Consider the following 19,296-nt stretch of genomic DNA (forward strand, 5'->3'; position numbering starts at 1 on the left):
GCCAAGAGGCAATATTGAGAATATGATGCAGCAACTTATGTAAAGAGAGAACAGAGTTACACACAGCTTTCCCTGATGAAATCCGAACTACAACTAAAATGGACTTCAGTAAGTTTGGTGGACAACTGAATTAAAAGATAAGTTTGTTTCAGTGCAGAAAAATTTAAAAATCCATGCATGTGATTGGTCTTAAGAAGTTCATGGTGGTGAGGTATGGGGAGTGGCCATTGTGGCACACCTTCTAAGCACATGTAAGATCTCTATCTCTTTCTTTAACTCTACCTTTCAAATAAATAAATAAATAAATCTTTTTTAAAAGTTCATGGAAAATGCATATGATGGAAAAACTGTGCATGGATTTCAAAGGTGTTTTACATTAATACAAAGTTTTCAGTTCTGGTTTTCCATGAACCTTTGGAAGTGTCCTTATATTATTAAATTAAAAAATTTTATTCAAAAGGCAGAGTTAGAAAGGGAGAGTGAGATACACAGAAATCTTCCATCTGCTGGTTCTCTCCCCAGATGGCTGCAACAGGTAGGGCTTGGCTGGGCTAGGCTGGAGCCAGGAGCTTCATCCAAGTTTCCCATGTGGTTGTAGGGTCCCAAGCACTTGGGCCATCTTTCACTGCTTTCCCAGGCAGTTAGCAGGAAGCTAGATCAGAAGTGGAGCAGCTGGGACTCGAACTGGTGCCCATTTGGGATGCCAGTGTTATAAGTGGTGGTGTAACTCACTGTGCCACAACTCCAGCCCCTTGGGCACAACTCATTTTAGTAATACAGTTTTGCTAATGAGAAAAATGCATGGTATAATGTTTTGCCAATCGTTATATGCCAAACAGATGCCACTGCCTATTATCAAACCAAATATCAGTTTGTCTATCAAGTAAAATCTGTACTTGGTTTGCAGTTCCTGTGGAAGCAGACTGCAGGCTGTGGTTTGGCCACCATTGGTCAGTAGTATGACACTGGTGAACTTGGTTTTGGGGTGGGAAGTTCAGGAAAATGGCATGACCAGGATCTATTGATTCAACAAATAGTGGCGGCCGTTTCTGCGGCTCAATAAGCTAATCCTCCGCCTGCAGCGCCGGCACACTGGGTTCTAGTCCCCGTCGGGGCGCCAGATTCTGTCCCAGTTGCCCCTCTTCCAGGCCAGCTCTCTGCTATGGCCTGGGAGTGCAGTGGAGGATGACCCAGGTACTTGGGCCCTGCACCCCATGGGAGACCAGGAGAGGTACCTGGCTCCTGCCTTCGGATCAGCGCGGTGCGCCGGCTGCTGTGTGCTGGCCGCGGCAGCCATTGGAGTGTGAACCAACGGAAGGAAGACCTTTCTCTCTGTCTCTCTGTCTCTCTCACTGTCCACTCTGCTTGTCAAAAACAAAACAAAACCAAAAACAAATAGTGGGGCAGAGAGGCGGGACACTGGAGATAGAGAAACGAACAAGATAATCAAGGCCAGGGCCCTGAGAGAGCTTGTATTCCAGTGGGAGAGATGAGAGGTGACTGCTGGACAGAAAGGAGGAGAGCATGGAGGTGACACCAGAAATGTTGAGGGGCATTTTTCTAGGAAGCTGTTGTTGCTTAACTGTGTCCCACAAAAGTTCACACATTGAAATCTCTTCAAACTCATGTGTAAATGATGTTTCGGGTGAGGCCTTTGAGAGGTAACTCAGGTTAGATGAGGTCATTGAAGGTAGGGCCCCACAGTTGGCATTGGTTTTTCTATAAAAGGAGGAGACTTGAGCCAGCACACCTGCTCTGTCTTACCCTCTGAGACCTTCTGCCCTGTTGTCAGGATGCAGCAGGAAGGCCCTCCTCTGATGCTGAGCAGGCCCCAAAGCCTTGCTTTGGACTTTCAGACTTCAGACTTGTGAGACAGATAATCGTCTATCCTTGATCAGTTGCCCAGTCTCAGGTATTTTGTGATAGCAATGGAAACAGACTAAGGCAGAGGTGATACTTGGATAGAGATCTGGATTACCAGAAGGAATGTGCCGTGGAAGCCTTGGGTGAGTCAGCAGCAGAGACCGTGTCTTGAGGCAGGAGCAAAACTCAGTGAGTCAGGCCAGCAGGGTGTATGGGGTGAGAGCGATGGGAAGGAGGCGGGAGCCTATAGGAGGAACCCCGAGAAGCTTGTGATGCTGGGATGCATGAAGCAGGGTGTGATGTCCTATGATTAACTGTTGAGGTTGCTTCCGCTGCTGGCCAAAGAGTAGATGACTGTACATGGCAAGGGTGGGAGTGGCTTGGGGCCATCAAACTGAGTGTTTAGAATGGAGACATACAGTCTGTGGTCAGCCAGTCTTTAAGATTGTCTTTGTGTCCTATGTCAGGATCTTTTTGGCTCCAAATGATCCAACCAGGGTGAGCTCAAGGAGAAAAGGGAATATGTTGGCCACTGTGACTGTGAAGTGAAGTTTTCCTGGCTTTATCTCAGCTGGTTCCAGGGGTCCAATGATGTCATCCTGGTTCTGTTTCTCATCTCTTCCCCCTTTTCCTTCTCTCTGGTTGGCCCCATTTCCTCTTCTGCAGATGAATGTTCCTATGAGTTGGAGATGATGGCATGAGGATCTTGGATTCATATCCTAGCCTGGCAGTCCCAGCAGAAATGTTCCTGTCTGCTGTCAGTGTCTGCATATCACCTTCAGGGATGTTTATGGATGGGTCTTGGTCCAGTCTCTGATTGACAGTGTAATTGAGTTGGTTCCCCCAAAGCAGAGTTGGTGACCAGACAGAACCATTATGTCGAATGGGCTGTCCTCTTGGGTCTCCTGATTTTTCCCTTCTTTTCTCTTCTTGGGGCCTTCCTGTTGGGGTTGTGCACTAACACTCAAGTGAGGCTGGCGTCTTGCTTCTCAAAGCACACTTACCTCCTCCGCTGACGTGTTGGTGCTTCCTCAACACAATCAGATTCTTCTGCTCCAAGGGCTGGGTCAAACCCCTCCCTGTCCTGGCAATGCTGTTTTGAGAAGCAGTGGGGCAGGGAGGGCCTGGCTGGGTTCCAGGTTCTGTTCTGCTTCTAAATAACTTGTCCAGGTCCCTGGACATGCCCACTTAACCTTCTGGGACTTGGTTTCCTTACTGTTGGTCACTGGGTTGCTGGGTGGGTTAACCGTACTTAGTGGATATGAAGTGCCCTTTAGATGAGAGCTGTTAATTATATTTTAATTTTAATTCTTGCTGCCCATACATACCCCCTTACATAAATTCTTTCTGGTGGACGTGTTTCTTGATTTCTTTATCTTCTTTTAGACATTTATGATCGGTTTGGACCCCTAAGCAGATATGCTTGGGTGGGGATCCTGACATGGGAAAACCACCCCAGATTCAAACAAGTTGTATTCTGTGTGTCAGCCATAAGCACTCTTAGTAATTTGACATAGGCATTCTGCTAGATTGACAAAGAAGAAAAGACGACAGGTTCCGTATTGATAAGATTTCAGCAAGACTCAAAAAAAAGGAGAAGAGAAAACACAAAACTTAATGCATTCCTGTGTAATGCCTTGGTTCCTAGTTCCTTAATTAGGCCTGTGGTTTAGCAGAGTGCACCGGCTCAATACGCAGATGGTTTTTATGTAAAAATATTTTTTCAAATGTTAATTTCCAGTGACTGATGTTCTCTGCCTAAATCATTTTCCATTGTTTGTGTTTGATAAGAACTGTATTTGAACTGCTCCTTTATAAGTTAGAGTCTTTTGTAATGGGATTTAACTTAGTGGTTTTACAGGTGTGTGAAAATGTTAAGCTGTGTATTGTACTTAAGAGTTTGAAAATTCTTAGTTGCAGCTAATTTAAGAAAAAAATTAAAACAGGTGATTAGCAGCTGCTTTCGTTTTGAATGCCCTTGCCTTGGGGTTTTGTGTTTGCTTATTCGTGTGCAGATTGGTGGGGCTATTTTGGAGCAGTTGAGCCCAGGCAGCTTTGCACCTCCTGGCCAGCTGCCCCAGCCCATTCAGGAGACCCTTCCCCAGTTCCATCCCTAATGATTCAGGCCTTCCTGAGAAAACAAAGCAGGCCTGGCCCCATTTCTCCTTGAGGACAGCCTTGTTCACTGCCACAAAGGCCTTCTCTCCTCCTCCCCAGGCACAGGCACTGTCTCTTTGGGCTGCCAAGAACTGCGGGCCCCACTCCTACCCCTTCTGAACTTCTGGTCTCCCTGGTGACAGCCTCTGGAGAACCCCCAAGGCCTCCCGGGTCTGCCACCTGTAGGGGAAACCTCAGGAAGTGGGTGGTGTGACCTTGGAAGGAAGGGGCTTGGGGGGGAGCGGTGGACTCTGGGCTTTGCAGCTGGATCCGGCGCCCAAGAATCTTGTTCAAGCAGCACGCAGAGACCTCCCCGCTCCCTTGCTCTGCCCCCAGACCTCATGTGTTCTTGGCACTGGTGGGTCGTGTTTGCTCAGCCCTGGTCAGTGAGCTTGCCAGGACGAGGAGAGCTCTGCACAGGCCACTGCCGCTTACTTATTAACGATGACGCCAGTGGGAGCTGTACCACCAGCTCCTCTTCCTGGCCCCTGTGGCTGCATCCTGCTCACTTGAAGGTGAAGTCACAACCTGCCGGACTTGATTTTTCAGTTGAGGGGCTTTTGTGTTGTGTCTTTCTTTACCCAGTAAGAGGAGTGTGCCTCACCGCATTGATCAGGAAATACAGGGAGAGAAAATCCTCGAGAGGGGCATTGTTTGTGAAGGACTGAGGGTGCTTTGCTATTTTTCTTGACAGAGGGTTTGTTGGCCTTAACTCTGACCTTGGTGGGCTTGATAACTCAGCCAGGATTCCTGTCCATCCTGCCTCCTTGCAGGCGTCAGTATGTCACACCCAGCTGTCCTGCTGCTGTCTCCAGTGGCCCTCGGTGAATCCTGCCGAGAGGTAGCACATGGGGCTGCCGGTCAGAGACCCACGGCAGGTTTGTTTTTAAAAGAGGTCACCAGGTTTCTGGTTACAACCTTGGCAAGCCTTGCCCCTGAAGAAACGCATCACTGAAAAATAGAGAGCAAAGGAAGGAAGAGAAAGTCCATGGTGTGTGTGTGTGTGCATGTGCGCACGTGCACCATATGTAGGAGTAGGGAGGGGTGGTTTGTGGGGGCCCTTGGTTTTTCTGGACAGCATTTTGTAACCTGTAAAACCAGAGTGGCTGCAGGCATTTTTCTACAGGCTGGTTCCAGTCCTGGGCTGCAGTTGGCTTTGCTGAAGGCTTCTGTGAAGTTGAAGGTGAAGTGTCGGCCAGATAACCAATTGGCTGACTCCCATCTATCCCTGGAGCTGCATTGGTGCAGTCTGTGTGGAGGCAAGGCTCTGTCCCTTTGGAGGAAGGAGTGTCTTTCTCTGATGCACACAGTGTCTTCCTAGAAGCTGGTGGCCACTGTAGGAAGTCATCACTCAGGCACCAGGATCTTTCAGAAAAGTGAGATTGGAGACAGTTGGGTACCAAAGTGATCTGCAAGGAAGGTGAATATGGGGTGTGGGATCCTACTCAGCAGAGTGTGGAGGGCATCTTGGAGACTGTGCAAATGAGTGGGCTCAGTGAGATCGAAGGACAAAAGGTCACAGCAGTGAATTTGTGAATGCCACAAGTACAAAGCTTGAGGAAAATGAGAGTGCTGATCTTCATAGCACTCCTCACAGTTTTCTAGAAGTTACTCCGTCTTTAATGTAGCATTTGTTGAGACCTAAATATGTCCAGGAAGATGGTAGGTAAAATCAAGGCGGCGGCCAGGCTAGAGTTCTTGGAGGGTGTCCCTAGGGCTTGCCGATTGGTTTTATGGAGGGCAGCTGTGGGCAACCAGGGAGGTCCCCGGATGCCAGTGTCCCTCAGGTCATGGATGGGAGAGGATGGGAACTGCCTTCCCAGCAACAGTTCCTACTCACTCCTACAGCCATTCCCAGAGGAGTAGTTTTGCTTTTAATCTCCTTGCTCTGGTTTTCAGAACCCCTTCAGTTCCAGTGCTTGAGGTGGGGGTGGGAAACATCTCTGTTGAGAACCAACAAGTCAGAAGCAATTTGAGCCTGCACTGTGGCACATCTTTGTTCTGATGCTGTGTGGCTGTAGGGGAGGTAGAACAGGTGGATAGTGAGGAGCAAGGGCATCAAACTCAGAATCACAAGAACCCCAAATCCAGCCCCCAGCTTCCAGCATTCTGCTCAGGGACTTGCATGCGTGTGCCTCTTTTTGTATTGAGAAAAGCTGGAGTTCCATTGTTAACAGTGTTGGATGGGAGGGTGTGTGCCTGATCTGGTGGCTGTGGGCCGCTGTTGGCACCTAAATCTTGGGGTCCTGGCAGCTGTAGCCTACACTGCCTCCTGCCTTTGGGAAACCCCTATGGCTGAGGCCTGCACTGACGCCCTGCTTTGCCCCTGGTGATCCCCACTACCATTTCCTTTATGGTTGGTTTACTCCGCTTTCTCTCACAGTGAATATAGCTTTTGATTCCTTTAGGCATGTTCTCCTAGTCACTGCCTCAGCCTGTTGCTTGCAGTGCTAACCTCCCCACCCCATGCGGTGTCACCTTTGTTTGTAATTTGGGGCATTCTGGGAAATTCCTCTTGGGCTACTCAGAGGGCCTGGCCTTCCATCTTCCCTGTTAGAACATCCCCGCATCTGTCTGGGGTCAGCACCAGAGAAGTGCAGCAGATGCTGTTTCTAGAAAATTCTTCGGGGAGGCAGTGGCTCCTGAAAGCCGGTGAAGAGGCTCTGGATAAGAGACCCATGTTTCGCTGTGATGAGGGCTGCGAAGCCAGACAGGCCTCAACTGAGGCATTAGGTTGAGGGACTGGGCTGATGTCCCATGCTTGTGCCTGTTTGTGTATTGGTGCAGTTTGTCCTCGTCCTCACTTGAGGCACAGGGATGTCACAGTGGAAACTTTTCTCTTGCCTTTTCCCACCTTCTCTGTTCCTCTGCTACATAGAAAGGGCACTAAGGGCTCTCACTGCTGGGTTTTGGCTTCACTGGGGAGAACCACAAGGGCCAGGGAGAGGAACACAGTGGGGAGGCTTTGAGTCCACTTCCAGTTGCAGATCCCACAAGCTCCTTGTTCCCACATGGTCTTCTGGCCCCTGAGGACCTCAGGATCCCAAACTAGTTTAATCTGGTAGGCCTGAGGTGAGCGCTGTTTCTGAATGTTCTTGCAAACTCATCAAGAGAACATGTTAGGGCCAGTGTTGTGGCTTAATGGGTTAAGCCGCCACCTGCAACACTGGCATCCCCTTTCAGAGCACCAATTTGAGTCCTGCTGCTCTACTTGTGATCCAACTTCGTGCTAATGTAACTGGAGAGGGAGCAGAGGATGGCCCATGTTCTTGGACCCTGCCACCCATGCTGGAGCTCTGGGCTCCTGGCTTCAGCCTGAACCAGCCCTGGTTATTGTAGCCTTTTGGGAAATGAACCAGCAGAAGGAAGCTTTCTCTCCTTCCCACTCCATCCCCCTACCCCTTCATCACTCTGCCAGGAGCCCAGAACTGTATCATGGGTGGTGGCAAGTGTCCAAGCCCTTGGGCCATCTTCTGCTGCTTTCCCAGGTGCATTAGCAGGAAGCTGAATCAGAAGTGGAGCAGCCAGGACTTGAAACCAACACTCGTATGGGATGCTGGCATCATAGGCTGAGGCTTAACCCACTGTGCCATGATGCCAGTCTCATAAATAAATCTTTTTTTAAAAAAGAGAGAGAACATGTTAGAATTATAATTTATGCACAGGAAGTGATTCTTCTCTAGTTTCTTAGTTCTATTAAATTTTAAATATCTGACTGCTTCCACAGAAGAAAAATTTTAGAGTATGGGAAAAGTGAATATAACATTTTGTTCTATATTAAAAGTTAATATAAGACAGAGCAGGAGGCCAAGACAAATGTCTTCTCTTTTCTTCATTTTGTGGTGTAATTGACCCTGCCTGCCTCCACAAGACTTAATATTCATTCAGCAGAGGCTAATTACAGGGTGCGGCAGTGCCACATGGGTAAGGTGAGGATGCAGATTTCTATGTGAACTGCCTAATTCCGATGGTTATAACTTGTCCATAAAATTTGCTACGCAAAGTAACAAGTGGAATATTAACTCAGCTGCATCTGGGACTGGGGCTTCTTCCATCTGCTTCCATTCTGAAGAGCTCTCGGCTGAAGTGAATGAGGTGATGGTTGTGAACAGGTGATCTACTTTATGAACCCAGAATGCAAGCATAGGTGAAGCCTGCCTAACATAAGATCCCATCACAGGTCACCTTATATATTTGTATGCTCATCCTACAGAGGTAGAATAATTAAATTCCATTTTCTTATTTATTCTGCAAATTGTCTTTGCAAAAAATTGGAAAATACAGAAAGGTGAGCTCTCCTGCAAGGGACAGAGTTTACCTCTGGCATTGGGAGACCTGGGTATCAGGAAGGGGCATTCTTGGTGACCTATAACCTTGACTTAAAAATTCTAGAACTCAGCACCCCCTGTCCTTTAAAAAAAAAAAAAAAAAAAAACACCTTGATTTATTTATTTGCAAGTCAGTAGAGAGAGAGAGAGAGAGAGAGAGAGAGACATCTTCCATCCACTGGTTCACTCCCCAAATGGCCACAATGGCCAGGATCTTCATCTAGGTCTCCTATGTAGGTGTAGGGGTTCAAGCTCTTGGGCCATCTTCCACTGCTTTCCCAGGTGCATTAACAGGGAGCTGGGTGGATGAAGAGCAGCCAGACTCGAACTGGCACCCATATGGGATGCTGGTGCTACAGACTGCGCCACAGTGCTGCCCCCTCAGTAACCCCTTGACTCTAGCCAGGGCTTAGAACTGTGAATGGACCCTGGAACCCTCTGGCACCCGTTGATGGCAGGATCTCTGTAAACAAAATGAGGGTGACTTTGAGTTGTCAGAGAATGAATGTAGAAACCAAATTGCAGTTTATAGAAGCAGAGCTGGGTGCAGACATTTACATTCAATAGAAATTTCCATTTCCATTTAAATTTTTGCTCTATAATCATGTTGGCTATGAGAAGTCTTTACTTGTGTCTGGGGAAACAGCAGGCTTTTCTTCCTAAACCTAGGATCCTGTGGTGTTCTCGGGACTAACGCTTACAGGATGGTCTGAAAGGGAGATGGGGAAGTCGGTTATCTCTAGTTACCCTCCCCACGTGGACATTAATATCTGGCCCAATTCTGTTTGCCCGGTGAGTTTATGGCTCGCTAAGTGACTGCTGTAATGATCCATTGACTGTGGCAGCTATACTTCCTGAGAATTTTATTTTATAGTTCTGAAGTTTTAGCCCATAAATCTTTGAACTTGAGGTTTTGAGTTAGAGGAGCTATGTGGTTCTAGGAAAAAAAAAATTGCCAAGTTTCTTTTTCAATCCTGTTAGTAGTGGTACATCCCCCCAAGCTTTAATTTCCTTACAGACTACCCCTCTGATATTTCTTACTTGAAAAAAAATCCATAGTAAAGTGTTTGTCTTCATGTAATACCACTTGTAAAATATTTATTAAAAAAAAAAATCTAGAGAGGGCAGTGTTCAGCCCAAGTGCATGAATCACAACTGCAAAACCGCCATGTAGAAGTGCAGGCTGGCGGAACTCTATTGCTGGTGGGACTGCCAAGTGGTACAAACTGCCATGGAAAACGGTATGGCGGTTTTACAAAAATGACACGGAAGATTCCTGGACGATCCTGCAGCTCCACTTCTGATCATGTCCATGAAAGATTTGAAGGCAGAAGCTTGAGCAGCTGCTTGGTCACCAATACTCATTGCAGCAGTATTCACAATAGCTAAAACATAGAAGCCACTTAAATTTCCATTAACAGGTGAATGGATAAACAAGATGTGGTGTATATGTATCCTGGACTATTACTCAGCCTTAAAAAGGAAGGAAATTCTGAAACATGCTGAACTATGGGTGAATCTTAAAGAGGCACTACTAAGTGAAATAAGGCAATCACAAAAGGAGAAATGATGAGTGGTTCTTCTTGTATGAGGTTCTAGAGTAATCATATCTACAGAGACAGAAGAGGGATCGGTGGTTGTAGGTTACAACTACTGTGTCACCTTAAAAACATAGTAAATGGAGGTTGATGGGAAGCCCTGTGTGGGTGGGGATCGTTCTCTCTGTCAAACTGGGAGGTGAGAAACAGGTCTTTGGCACACGCAGCCTTGTCAGAAAGGCCAACTGCAATCCTCCAGCTCGTTGGCACCCAGGACCCTCCTGGTTGGGACCCTTTTCCCTGTTCTGACCTGCGTTTGCCATGTAGGTGGTGGTTTTGGAAACAGGAGCGGCTGCTACCTGCAACCTGTGTTCTTGGTTGCTTTCTATGATAATTATTGTGTTCTATTTTAAGCTACTCCTTGGCATTTGGGCACCTTTTGGGATTCTGTTTCGTTAACTCTCTCGGTGAGATACAATAACAGAAGACAAAAGGAGTGTGTGTGTGTGTGTGTGTGTGTGTGTGTGGGTTCAGGATAAGGGGCCCAAGGCTGGGCTGGTTGAGTTTGAGACTTCGGCCCTCCATTGCAGTAGCAGTCTTGATTCCCTCTGGGTGAAGACTGAGGATAGACGAGGCTTAAAAGAAAACAAAATACATATTTTTCCTCTGCCCTGGAAACACGCTTGGCTCCAGCACAGCAGGTGGCCCAGGAACTCAATCTGGGGAAGGCATCAGTGCTTTCAGTGCAATCAAAGTTAAGTGCAGAAATTTAATTAAACGGCATCAAGGATGGCAGAAACTTTGTAAAGCTGCGGTGCATTGTCAGATTCAACAATTATTTCAAGGAACACAATCCACAGATGGCGTCTAATTGATAAATTAAGGTTCTGCTTCTCTAATGGGCTTGCGCTGAAGCCCGTTTCACACCCATACAATAACCATCACCTTCATGGTACCCCCTTGACCCATTCCTGCTCCTTCACCTCAGTGCGTCACTCTCCCAGACAATACCCTGGAAGCATTGGACTGGGTGGGAGGAGCCTGCAGCACCTATCCCCGAGAGCCCCAAGTCCCCATGTGGGCTGGAATCTTGTCCCACGGTAAGATTTCTTTGGGCCTGGGTATCCTTTCTGCTCTGCTAGCCCTGGGTATGTTGCTCAGAGATTCCCGAGTTATTTATTTATTCATTTTTTTTACTTTTTCCTTTTCAGCACTGTTGGCTTTTATCCACCATGGCATAAGAGTTTTTACCCCAAACAAAAGTCTGAATTTATTTATTCTTAAAAAAAAAAAAAAACACTACTGTTTTTCAGACCTTGTGGTGCTTCCTGTCTGTTAACAGTAGGTCCCCAACTAACTTTTATTTCATAAGAAAATATTTACCATCTCCAAAGATCTAGCCATGTTCAGAGGAATGTGTCCTGTGCTGAGACTTAATTTAAAAAACAAAATAAAAAAAAAAACACACAAAGGTCTTAAATATTTACTAGGACTTTATTTCTCAGATGAGAAAATGGAGGTATAGTTGTTTTACACGGCCTGCATTGGGCTGAACTTGGTGGAATCCGGTTTCTAGAGATGGAGGAGGGGCTTTTAAGCCCATCTGGGCTGCTCCTTTTAAAGGATGATGCCATTCATTCATTCATTCATCCCACCCACAAATGTGCATTTCGTACCTATTCCTGCTTTTCTGATTGCTGAGAGGTGAAAGAAGACACTATTCCTGCCTATGTGGTGCCTACAAGGAAGTGTGGGGGACAGACCCTACCCTGACTCCCCAGGTCAATGTGTCAGCACAGCTGTGACAAGTGCTCTGGAGGCAGAGTGGAGGGTGACCTGAGAGTATGGCAAAAGGGCATCTCTCGGGAGGTGTCAGGAGTGCTGTAGCATCCGAGGGACGACAGGACAGAGACAGTGTGTATTAGACAGCCTTTGGTTACTGTAAGGAAATATCCTAGGCAAGCTGTCTTCTAAAGGAAAGCGGTCTAGTTCAACCAACAGTTCTGGAGGGTCCGAGTCTAAACAGTGTTATAGAGGCTTTGGTGAGGGCCCCCTTGGCTGCATCACATCAGTGTGGGAGTATGTCTGTCTGTACCTCTGTGGTCTCTCCTAATGAAGCCACAGAATCTGCTCACAAGACAGCTGACAGTCCTGACAGCTGAATCCAAAGGCCCCCACCCCTGCACACCATGTCTGGATTAAGTTCCTGCCCTCTTAGGATTGCTCACATGAGACTTTGAGCACCAAGCTCCTGTAGGAGTTGGGGGCGAGTATCCACACCCTAGCAGAGTTGAATCAGGACGGGTGGGAAGAACTCCCTTGAAAGGGGTCGTGAGTTCACAACCATAATGTGCTAGAGGGGCTAAAAGGAGACCACGGGAGGGGGCAATGGCATGAGAGAGGCTGGCACTGAGCGCACACAGGGTGTTGCGGTGGTTGAGCACTTAACATATCCTGGTGCTGTTCATAGCGTGAATCAACCCATCCTGTCCAACCTTTATTTTATTCCTGGATGGATCTCAATACCTTCTGCAGTATCTGGCTCTCAGTAGAGTCTCAGTAAGTGTTTGTTGAATGAATGAGTGAGTCCTCCCAACAAGGAGTGGTGTCGTGCTGACCTTTCAGTTGGGGAAGGGGAGGCCGGAGGGTTGGGGAAGGGGAAGCCAGAGGCCGCTGGTGTTGCCAAGTCCAGTTGCCCCAGCTCAGTTGCTGCTGGCAGGGTTGGTTTCTGTGCTGGAGTCTGTCTCCCAACCTTGTCCTGCTCCTCTCTTCTCCCCTGCCCTGAAGGGATGATATGTGTGAACCACTTTGTGTTCTCATCCTTGATAGTAAGAAGTAAGAAAAAAAAAATTCTTGACTTTTCTTTCTACCCATGTGATAGTTCATGGTGGAGAGGGCCATGTTTAAAATGGAAGCTTTGCGAAAGCATCCCAGGGGCCAGACTTCACGAAGTAACCTTGGCCTTGCCTTTGCAGGGTCCTCTGTCTTCCAGTGGTAAAGCAGAGGGGGGCGGGCAGCAGGGAGGGGGAGCACAGGGGGCCGGCCGGATTTACTTGTTTGTTTGTTTGTTTCAGAAGAAAAACTCTGGGGAATGCCGTGGTAGCACTCTTGCTGATGACTTTGTTCTTGGCGGTGGCGTGGGTGGCTGTTGCAATTCCGTGGAGTGTACAGAGGCGGGATCCTGTGGCGGTGATGCCAGATGATGTCGTTGAATGACTGTTGGCTGTTTGTTTGCTCGTGTGTCGTTACCAGCACAGTGTTCCTGAGTCTGGAGGCATGGGTAGAGTCTATCCCCCTCCTCCCCCATATCTAAATATATCCAGCGAGTCAATCAGACTTGGCAGGCATCAGGTCTGTGGCTGTCAGATTGCGTTTGCCTTGGAGCCTCTGAACCATTGGCTCGTTTTCCCAGTGTATTCACACAGTGATATCCAAATCAGGCTTGCAAAGGCACACCCAGGTAGGGGCCTATGAGGCCACATTTTGGTTGGAAAGTGACATTGTTGTCCAGGCAAAGCCACCTTGGGAAGAGTAGCTTCAGGCTCAGGGAACAGGATACATTTTCCTGCATTGTGATTTAAGAAGTATTTTTTTTTTAAGATTTATTTTATTTATTTGAAAGAGTTATAGAGAGAGGTAGAGATAGAGAGAGAGGTCTTCCATTCACTGATTCATTCCCCAAATTGCCACAATGGCCAGAGCTGCACCCATCTGAAGCCAGGAGCCAGGAGCTTCATCCAGATCTCCCACGTGGGTGCAGGGGCCCAAGGACTTGGATCATCTTCTACTGCTTTCCCAGGCCATAGCAAAGATCTGGATTGGAAGAGGAGCACCCAGGACTAGAACTGGCGCCCATATGGTATGCCGGCGCTTCAGGCCAGGGTGTTAACCTGCTGCACCACAGCGCTGGGCCCAGTATCTTTGTTTTTCAATTTAAGTTGTATCAGGAGAGAAATGAACCCCTGTCGGCTGGTAGGAGTCACCGGAAAGCATCGCAGGTAGAAGTGGGGGTGACTGGGAGAGGAATGTGGGAAGTGCAGACATAGTAGGGGCACTTTTACAGGGCTTTATTTTTTTTTAAGATTTTATTTATTTATTTAAAAGAGTTCCAGAGAGAGAGAGAAAGAGATATCCTCAGTCTACTGGTTCACTTTCCAAGTGGCCACAAGGGCCAGGGCTGAGCCAGGCTGAAGCCAGGAGCTTCATCCCGTTCTCCCACGTGGGTGGCAAGGGTCCAAGCATTTGCGCCAGCCTCTGCTGCTTTTCCCAGGCTATCAACAGGGAAGTGGGTTGGAAGCGGAGCAGCCATACTCGACTGGCATCCATATGGGATGCCAGCTTTGCAGGCAGTGACTTTACCAGCTACGCCACAGTGCTAGCCCCTATGCAGGACATTTTGAGAACTGGCTACTAGGATGGGCTTGGCCAAGTGTACAGGAGGAGGCTCAGGCCTCACAGGGGCCTTGGCTTCCATGGCCTGGCCTGTTCCACTGGGCCCGAACCACCCCTTTTCTCAGCGCTGCTTCAGGCTTCTTCTGTCACCTAGGAGCCGCACGCTTGGCTCCTGGGTTCTTCCCTGGGGACTTGTTAAGGGGCGTCTGTGGCAAGCGAATCAGATCTATGAGGTACTCTGGATCTCCAGGGAGCAACCTTTTATAAATGTCCTGTGTGTGCCCCTCCCGAGTTGCTCATCAGCAGGGACATTTTGCACCAGGTGGGGCTTGGGTTGTGCTTGGCCTGTGCATGAAGGAACCCATGCTACTGCTGGACCATGACACTCTGTGTGTTTTGGAGGCCTGGCTAGAGATGGTGAGGAGGACACGTTCTCCTCCAATGATGGGGAGGGAGCCATAGCTGGTTTCAGAGAGGGGGAGGTTAAAGGCGATTCCCCAGAAACACAAGAAGTATGTAAGGTACAGGCTCTGCCCCTGAGCAGCTCCTGGGAGACAAGAAACACAGATACACAAATGAATGGACTAGAACAGTGGTTCCCAAATTGGAACCCTTTCAAGGGGTGTGTGAGGTCAGTCTTTCTTCATAATAACAGTAAGGCTCTTTCTTTTTCACTGTCATCCTGTTGTGATTATACAGTGGGATTTTCCTGGGGCCACAAGACCTGTGTTGCCATTCTTGTTCTCCTGGCTAGTGGGGTGGGGGGTGGGGGGCAGTTAATGGTCTCAGCCATTGTAACACTTGCAGCCCACATCGGAGTACCTGAGTTCAAGTCCCAACTCCAGCTCCTGATTACTGCTTCCTGCTAATGTGGGCCCTGGGAGGCAGCAATGACAGCTCAAGAACTGGGTCCCTGCCACCTATACAGCAGACCTGGAGTAAGTTACCAGCTCCTCGCTTCAGCCTGGCTCAGCCTCAACCATTGTGGGCATTCAGGGAGTAAAGCAGTGGATGGGAACTGTCTGTCTCAATGTGAATTCCCAATATAGTAAATATAAATAGGCATAACACATAAATAAAAATTTTTGATAGTGTTTTTCTTTTCTTTTTTTTTTTTAAAGGTGGAGAGTAAGTGAGCTCCCATCTTCTGGTTCACCCCCAAATGCCCACAACAGTCAGGGCTAGGCCAACCCAAAGCCAGGAGCTAGGAACTCCATCTGGATCTCCCATGTAGATAGCAAGAACCCAGTTACTTGGGCCATCATCTGCTGCTTCCCAGGCGCGTTAGCAGAATCTCAGTTGAAAGTGAAGCTGAGACCTCAAGCACTCCAGAAGGTGATACAGGCACCCCAGGTGGCAGCTTAATCCACTGAAACACAACTCTTGCTCTGGTTCTTGCTTTTTTGTTGTGACACCAGTAAGTTTGAGAACCATGGAATCAGAATGTAGACTGATGAGTGGGAAGTTGGAGTTGTGTGCTAGGTACTGAGATAGCACAGCCCTAGGGGCAGGTAGCAGTTGCTGGTGGGTGAGCCTGGGAGGAGCTTGTCAGGGCAGACTTTCAAGAGGAGTTGTTTTCTAGGGCTGGGGGTTTGGTGCAGTGGTTAAGACACTGCTTGGGATGCCAGCATGCCATTTTGGAGGGCTTGGGTTCTAGTCCCAGCTCTGCCTCCAACTGCAGCTTTCTGCTAATGCACACCCTGGGAGGCAGCAGGTGATGGCTCAAGTAGTTGGTCCCAGCCACCCATGTGGGAGACCTGGATTGAGTTCCAGGCTCCTGGCTTCAGCCTGGCCCAGAGCTGGTAGTTGTTGGCATTTGAAGAGTGAATAAATAGATGGACGATCTCTCTCCTTCTCTGTCTCTTTCTCTATCTCCCTCTGCCTTTCAAATAAAAAATAAATAAAAAAGAAGAGCTGCCTTCTTCTGTAGGCTTTGATGAATGAATAGAAATTTACCAGAGAGACAGGAAGGGCAAAGCATTGCAGAAAGAAGGGACAGTGTGCATGAAAGAACTGGCAGGTGAAGCTGATGGCATATCACCGTTCCTCCCCGGCCTGTGTGGGAAAGAAGCAGTTTCTCACTGTTCTCATCCTGGATCATCCCGACAAGGGCTTTCCAGGTTGAGCTCCACCCCAGGGTCATGTGGTGAGGTTTCTTTAGTTTCTAGTGAAACTGCTTTTCAGGTCTGCTTTGGCTCTACTGGTGGATTGGTAGCACTGTTTGCCTCTGGCATTGGGAATGACAGTTTCTAGTTTCGTTGTTGTTGAGAGTGACATCACAGTAGTCCCCGCAGCAAAGCAAGATCATGCCACCCTGTTGGCCGTGTCAGTATTGCAGCATGTGTCACTGGACGCCTGCCATTGCTTCCTCATTCCATCCACCAAGGCAGAGTGGGGAAATGGACAAGAATGCACTGTTGATAAGAAGTACAGTTCAGGGACTGGATTCTGAGCAGTCTCTTGCCACTGAGCTGCCTGGCCTTAAGAAGGGTCTCTATGTCTCTGAGCCTGTTGGGTCTCCAGGAATAAAAGCGGTTGGATAGGCTCTATTTAATGGACATGCGTAAATCTGCTGGGGAAAAGCACCTTCCTGTTGATGAGTAGTTGCCTCCCAGTTTTCTTCCTAGGGTATGCCATGGAGTACCTTGCCAGCTGCTCTAGGTTTTGCAGAGGAATATCCTGCAATGTTCAGGTTAAGTGTATAGACAGCTTCTGAACCACGCAGGAGGGGACAGGGGAATGGACCCTCATCTGTGTCAGGTGCAGATCTGAGGGTTTTGAGTCATCTCGTTAAATGCTCGCACCATTCCTGTAAGTGTGCACTCTCATCCCACTTCATAGTTGGAAAAACAGAGGTACAGGGAGGTCACCTTAATTTGCCCAAGACCACACTGAATTCAGGTGTTCCAGCTTCTGTTGTTGACACTCTATCCTGAGTCTCTGGGGAGGGAGAGGGCCCTGGTCTCAGATGCTTCAGAGTAAAGAAAGCCAGACTGACTCCACCTCTTCCTTTCTTAACAAGAATACAAGACAGAATAAAGGGCCCAGGAATAAAATATTGTTAACCAGACTGGTAAATCAATTGACTAATTAAAATTCAAACGCCTTAAAACACTGTTGCTGGGTTAATTGTAAACCAGCATCCAAATGTTAAAAGTTGCCTGGCCCCTGGGTTTGAATTATTAACTGAGTGAGTTAATTTCCAGCCACGGGTTTGGGTAGCTGTGAGAGCCGGTGGTTAGCATGAGGGGAGTTTGTGCGCCCTTTCCTGCTCAGGCCTGCCTTGGCGCCACGGTCTTGCTGTCATTGCTGCTGTTTGCATTTTTAATCAGAATATCTTAAGCATTTAGTCAGAACTTCACAGATTTGGAGATTGGGGGAAAAGGATAGTTTGAGTCAGTCTGGGGTTGGATTGCATACATCTTTCCAGAGGGAGGAGATGCCGGTCTGTTTTGCAATATCACGGAATTCGGGTGGGGAGGAGGGCTGTTTTACAAGTCCTTTCAGCTTCCAGAGTTGGACCTGAGGCTGCTGCCTCACCCACCTGCTGCTCCCCAGCCCCCTTGATCTTCCTTTCTGCCCCAAGGGACCAGTGTCCTGGGGTCAGTGTTTCCTTTGGCCCCAAGAGACCAAGGTTCTGGGGTTTGGTTTGGGAGCTGTAGGACATGCAGTCGCGGCTGGTCAACTCCGGATGTCTGTTAGGTTTAAAGGAGAGGTTGCGCTAGATCTGCTTTGGTGATGAGATAAAGATAAAGCCCCTCCAGCACTGGCTGAACCCACTTACTTTCCATGAGCTGTCTGGGCTCACGGATCGTGCCAGGAGCATGATGGATCCTTTGCCTAGGGAGATGTTCAGTGCCACAGCCACAGAGGGCTTCGCCTGGTACCTGGAGGTGAGTGACTTTGCAGAGAGAAAAAAACTCTGTGGAGGTCGGAAAACAGACAGGCCTTCAATGATAATGGTACGATTTCAGCAGGCTTTCTATAGCATTTCAGAGTTCTTTACAAGACGAACATATTTGCTATCAGGAGAGTCCAGTGAGGTCAGACAGACAGTTGCTGTTTTATATATGACACACATGGGTAGGCTCAGACACTTCCCTATGTGTTACTGTTTTCTTGTTAATTTGCTAAATGGGCTTTAAAAAAGGAGATAAATGTAAATTTCAGTGCCATAAAATAGTCACATTTCAAATGCTGGTGACTCCATTAATTAATTAAAAAACAGCATAAAATACCACTCCAGTCACAAACATGGCAAGTGCATACTGTTTGTTCTCTCAGTTGATGGGGTAACATTACAAGATTGGTCGGTGATAAAAAGCGCTTTCGACTCCAACTTGGACATTTGCAGAAAGGAGAGACTTGGGCAGTTGTTTATTTAGAACATTGATTACCGCTTCTGCCCTGTTCCTCTAATTACAAACCCTTGGGGAAATTTTGGAAAACCACCAGAACTAGGTAAAAAGATCCCTCTGACCCTGTTATGTGTAATTTAGAGATAACCATCATTCACATTTTGGTGCATTTTTTTCCCATTCTTTGTTCATGACAACAAAGCAAAACAAACAAAAACGCTAACCCATACACACATGTATGCACGCACAAACATTGTCTGCTAACTTGCTGTTGTAACTATACCATGAATATTTTTAAAAAGATTTTATTTATTTGAGAGAGAGAGTTACAGAGAGAAGGGTTTTCCATCCACTGGCTCACTCCCCAGATGGCCACAATGGCTGAAGCTGGGTGGATCTGATCCAAAGCCAGGAGCCAGGAGTCTCATCTGGGTCTCCCACATGGGTGCAGGGACCCAAGGACTTGGGCCATCTTCTACTGCTTTCCCAGGCCATAGCAGAGAGCTGGATTGGAAGAGGAGCATCCAGGACATGAACCAGCACCCATACGAGATACTGGCGCCGCAGGCTGAGGCTTAACCCACTACACCACAGCACTGACCCCACCATGAATATTTTCCTCATGTCATTTACTATTTTTTATGGTGTAGTTCTTATTAT

The 19,296-nt window shown here is 47.9% G+C and overlaps 1 protein-coding gene across 22 annotated transcripts in view; it reads left to right on the forward strand.

Annotated features, from left to right (window-relative positions):
• The window catches only part of MSI2 (musashi RNA binding protein 2), a 397,399-nt gene that overhangs the window by 95,279 nt on the left and 282,824 nt on the right, over positions 1–19,296 (forward strand). The window contains exon 1 of one of the 22 annotated variants that reach the window (XM_070060922.1): positions 11,600–18,171. The exons of the other annotated variants lie outside the window; for them this stretch is intronic. Within the exon in view, the coding sequence (XP_069917023.1) occupies positions 18,103–18,171 (69 nt within the window). The 5' untranslated portion in view covers positions 11,600–18,102. Of the gene's footprint in view, positions 1–11,599; positions 18,172–19,296 lie in introns of those variants that run through there. 22 annotated transcript variants of the gene reach the window in all.

Source organism: Oryctolagus cuniculus, chromosome 17 (assembly GCF_964237555.1).
Source record: "Oryctolagus cuniculus chromosome 17, mOryCun1.1, whole genome shotgun sequence".
Taxonomy (NCBI): Eukaryota; Metazoa; Chordata; class Mammalia; order Lagomorpha; family Leporidae; genus Oryctolagus; species Oryctolagus cuniculus.